Raw genomic sequence first — 3,840 nt, forward strand, 5'->3', positions numbered from 1 at the left:
ACTATTATCATAGCTTTATTCTCATGCTTAGTACTGTTACATTGTTCTTATGAATATCTGATACTTTACATTTTCTGACTTTATGAAAATTGAGGAAATAATTCTATTTTACTCTTCCATGTGGCTCATGTTTTATTAAAATTTTCTGGATCTTTGTTTTTGTCTTTCTAGTCTGTATCTCCCATTAAAGCAAAATCAGCTGGTTGTAAACACAATAAGTTCTAATTTCCTTAAAGGTTAGTTAAGTTCTAATTTCCTTAAAGGTTAGTTAACAGAAATGTCTTTTTGAAAAGCTTTGTTGAAACGGTTAAACTCCGTACTATTTTTCCTCTATCAAGTCTCCAAGACCCAATAGTGAAGAAGATAATTGCTCGAATAGGACCTGATAGCATATACAGTATTCCTTCAATCATAAATCACATTTTGCTGTACAGACAAGATAAGGGCCATCAGTGTAGCTGAAATTGTATCAGTATGAGTATCAGGAGAATTTAAGCAAAACACAAAACTATTTGACTAAAAAGTCCAAAGGGTGAATGCAATGACAAAGATGTATTTTTATGATCCTTTACAGCATGTAACCTTAGGATTCATTGGGTGCAATTTCAACAAAAAGGTATTTTAATACATATTTAAGGTCATAACACACCTTGGTGGTGCAGTGGTTAAGTGCTTAGCTGCTAACCCAAAGATGGGTGATTTGAACCCACCAGCTGCTCCTCAGGAAAAAGATGTGTTAGTCGGCTTCAGAAAGGATTTTCAGCTTAGGGAACCCCACCAGGCTTTCAGTTGCAATACAGGTGCCTCTTTGATATATATATATATATTATTTTTTTAATGCACATTTCTTTATTTGTATGTGATAACTGAGAAATAGTCTAATGGCAGAGGGAAAATAAATAAATGAGTAGATACATAGATTAACAGGACTTTGTGGTGAAATGGTGATTTTACTCTTTTAGCAATGTTGTTGTTTGTTATTATTTGCTGTTTAATAATATACTTTATTAGTAATTATTGGGTAATATGTATGCTTTAGTTATTTCAATAGTGCATAAGCAACTATAATAAATTATAGAAATGGCCATAGTTTCTCTGGGAGGAATATGTCTATAAAATTTACCCAAGGATTTTGCAAGACTAATGAACATACAAATAGACAAAAAGCAAAAATCCAACCCTTCACAGTCAGGTTGGTTATGACTCATGCTGACCTATAGTGTCTCTACAGGAAAGACTACGACTGACCCACAGGGTTTCCAAGGCTGGAATGTTGGTGGACACTGACTCCATTTTTCTCATTGAGCACCCGGGGAATTCAAATTGCCCACCTTAAGGTGAGCAGCAGACCACTTAACCACTGCACCTTCATGGCTCATTATGAATGGTGAAACATCCTAAAATTTGCATTAAGGTAAAACTTGAAAGAAAATAATAATGGTACAATAAGGTGCAAAGATAAACATGGACTACTTAATAATATGTTATCTAAAAAAATCTTAAAAGAAAGATAGTTTCCTGGTTTTGTTTGCAAACAAGGGGCATATTTCTCCACAATGTCATCTTCTGCCCTGCTTGCCACTGTTCTAAAAAAGCCAACGGAATGGAATAATTAAAGGAAAAGAGTACATACAATGGTTGGGCCTTTGAAAGCTGCCTTTGAAGACAATTTGAAATGTAAGTCTGAATGATTCTATTATCCAGTCCCCTGACAATATTTTCAAGCTAAATAATTTCACAGTATTCTTCTCATTTAAATGTAATTCATACTTGTGAGATAAGTGCTGCTGTCCTCATTTTACACTAGTGGACATTAAAGAAAGATGTTTATGCACAATATCAAAACTCAGAACTAATATTCTAGTGTGTGCTTTCAGTTATAATATTTCTGATCTTAAAATTGCTCTATTCATTGGTCTTTGGGAAGCATAAAAAATTTCATATTTTTAAGAACCACTTAACTTGGCAATTTTTGTTTGTTTGTTTGTTTCTTTTAAGATGACAACTTAGCCATCAAATGAATTAAATCATTTCTCTCTTTTATTTATACAGGAATTACATCCACAAGGACTTAATAATTTTGTCACTACCTATCTCATTCTGAGAGGGAAGCAGCGGTTTGGCAGTAGAATAACCACCTTCCATGCTGGTAACCCAGGTTGGATTCCTGGAATATACCCTATGGGCAACCACTGTCCATTTGCACTTGGAAGCTTGTGGTTTGCTGTGATGCTCAATACATTTCAGCAGACCTACCTGATTAATATGTACTAGGATGGAAGTCCTGATGATCAACTTCTGAAGATCAGCCTGTGGGAATTCTGTGGAATACAGTGGTTAGATCCTGTTGTACAGGGGGTTACCATGAGTTGGAGGTCAACTCTACAGTCTTCAACAACAGCATGATATCACTCTCTAGGATTTTATCAACCTCTTCTAAGCAACAAAGGTGTAGTTGTAATTGTGCTCTCTGTTTTCACAGGTTACCAGGACATTGCATTTAGGACATACAAATATCAGCTAAAATGTCAGTTTTGTCATCAGGACTGGATCCATACAGGGTTCAATTGAACAATGTCACAGAAGTCACCATGTTTACATTGTTGGGCTTCACAGACGATTTTGAGCTGCAAGTCTATCTCTTTGTACTATTTCTTGCCATCTATATATTTACTCTGGTAGGAAATTTGGGACTGGTTTTATTAGTCATGGTAGATCCCAGACTCCATAACCCCATGTACTATTTTCTGAGTGTATTATCTTCCTTAGATGCATGCTATTCTTCAGTTGTCACCCCAAAAATGTTGGTCAATTTCCTGGCAGAGAATAAATCTATTTCACTCATTGGATGTGCTACACAGATGCTACTCTTTGTCACTTTTGGGACCACAGAATCCCTTCTCTTGGCAGCCATGGCATATGATCGCTATCTAGCAATCTATACCCCACTTCTCTATTCAGTTAACATGACACCCAGAGTCTTTGTACCACTCATCACTGCTTCTTACGTTGGTGGTCTTTTGCATGCTACTTTGCACACAGTAGCAACTTTTCACCTCTCCTTCTGTGCATCCAATGAAATCAGACATGTCTTTTGTGATATCCCTCCACTCCTTGCTATCTCCTGTTCTGACACTCATGTCAATCAGCTTCTACTCTTCTACTTTGTAGGTTCTATTGAGATATTCACCATCCTGATTGTCCTGATCTCCTATGGTTTCATTTTGTTGGCCATTCTGAGGATGCGTTCTGCTGAAGGGAGGCGAAAAGTGTTTTCTACTTGTGGCTCTCACCTAACTGGAGTGACAATTTACCATGGAACAATCCTCTTTATGTATGTTAGGCCAAGTTCCAGCTACACTTTGGGCCATGACATGATAGTGTCTGTGTTTTATACCATTGTGATTCCCATGCTGAATCCCATCATCTACAGCTTGAGGAACAAAGATGTAAAAGAAGCTGTAAAAAAATTGCTTGATAAAAATTGGCTCATAAATAAAGTATATTTTTAGTATTGTAAAACAACAAAAATGTTAGATGTTAGTTTATATTTCTATGGTTTGAAAGTAGTGAAAAAAGTGTTTAGTTCTTTTTATTAAGTCTAGACATCCTAGAATATATCCAAATAAAGTATTAAACAACATTCCAAGGCAGAATTTTACAAATGTCAATAAATTGTATCATCTATGTGCCAATAAGACAGTCATTGATCCATGTATATCTGTGATTAGCATTTGATTAACTTGATTTTAACTTATAATAATGATGATATCCTGAGAACTCTATGACTTCACATATGCTCACAATGCTTATCATAAAAAAAAAAAAAAAAAAAAAAAA

General features: G+C 35.4%; 1 protein-coding gene across 1 annotated transcript; it reads left to right on the forward strand.

The window, feature by feature from the left end:
* The first annotated feature begins 2,498 nt into the window (after positions 1–2,498).
* Positions 2,499–3,512, forward strand: LOC103213001 (olfactory receptor 5T1-like). The gene has a single exon (XM_007958909.2). The coding sequence runs from the start codon at positions 2,526–2,528 to the stop codon at positions 3,510–3,512; it is 987 nt and encodes a 328-aa protein (XP_007957100.1). The 5' UTR covers positions 2,499–2,525.
* Positions 3,513–3,840: the final 328 nt, after the last annotated feature.

The sequence above is a fragment of the Orycteropus afer genome, unplaced genomic scaffold (genome assembly GCF_000298275.1).
Source record: "Orycteropus afer afer isolate SDZICR_OR568_19922 unplaced genomic scaffold, OryAfe1.0 scaffold01204, whole genome shotgun sequence".
Classification (NCBI taxonomy): Eukaryota; Metazoa; Chordata; class Mammalia; order Tubulidentata; family Orycteropodidae; genus Orycteropus; species Orycteropus afer.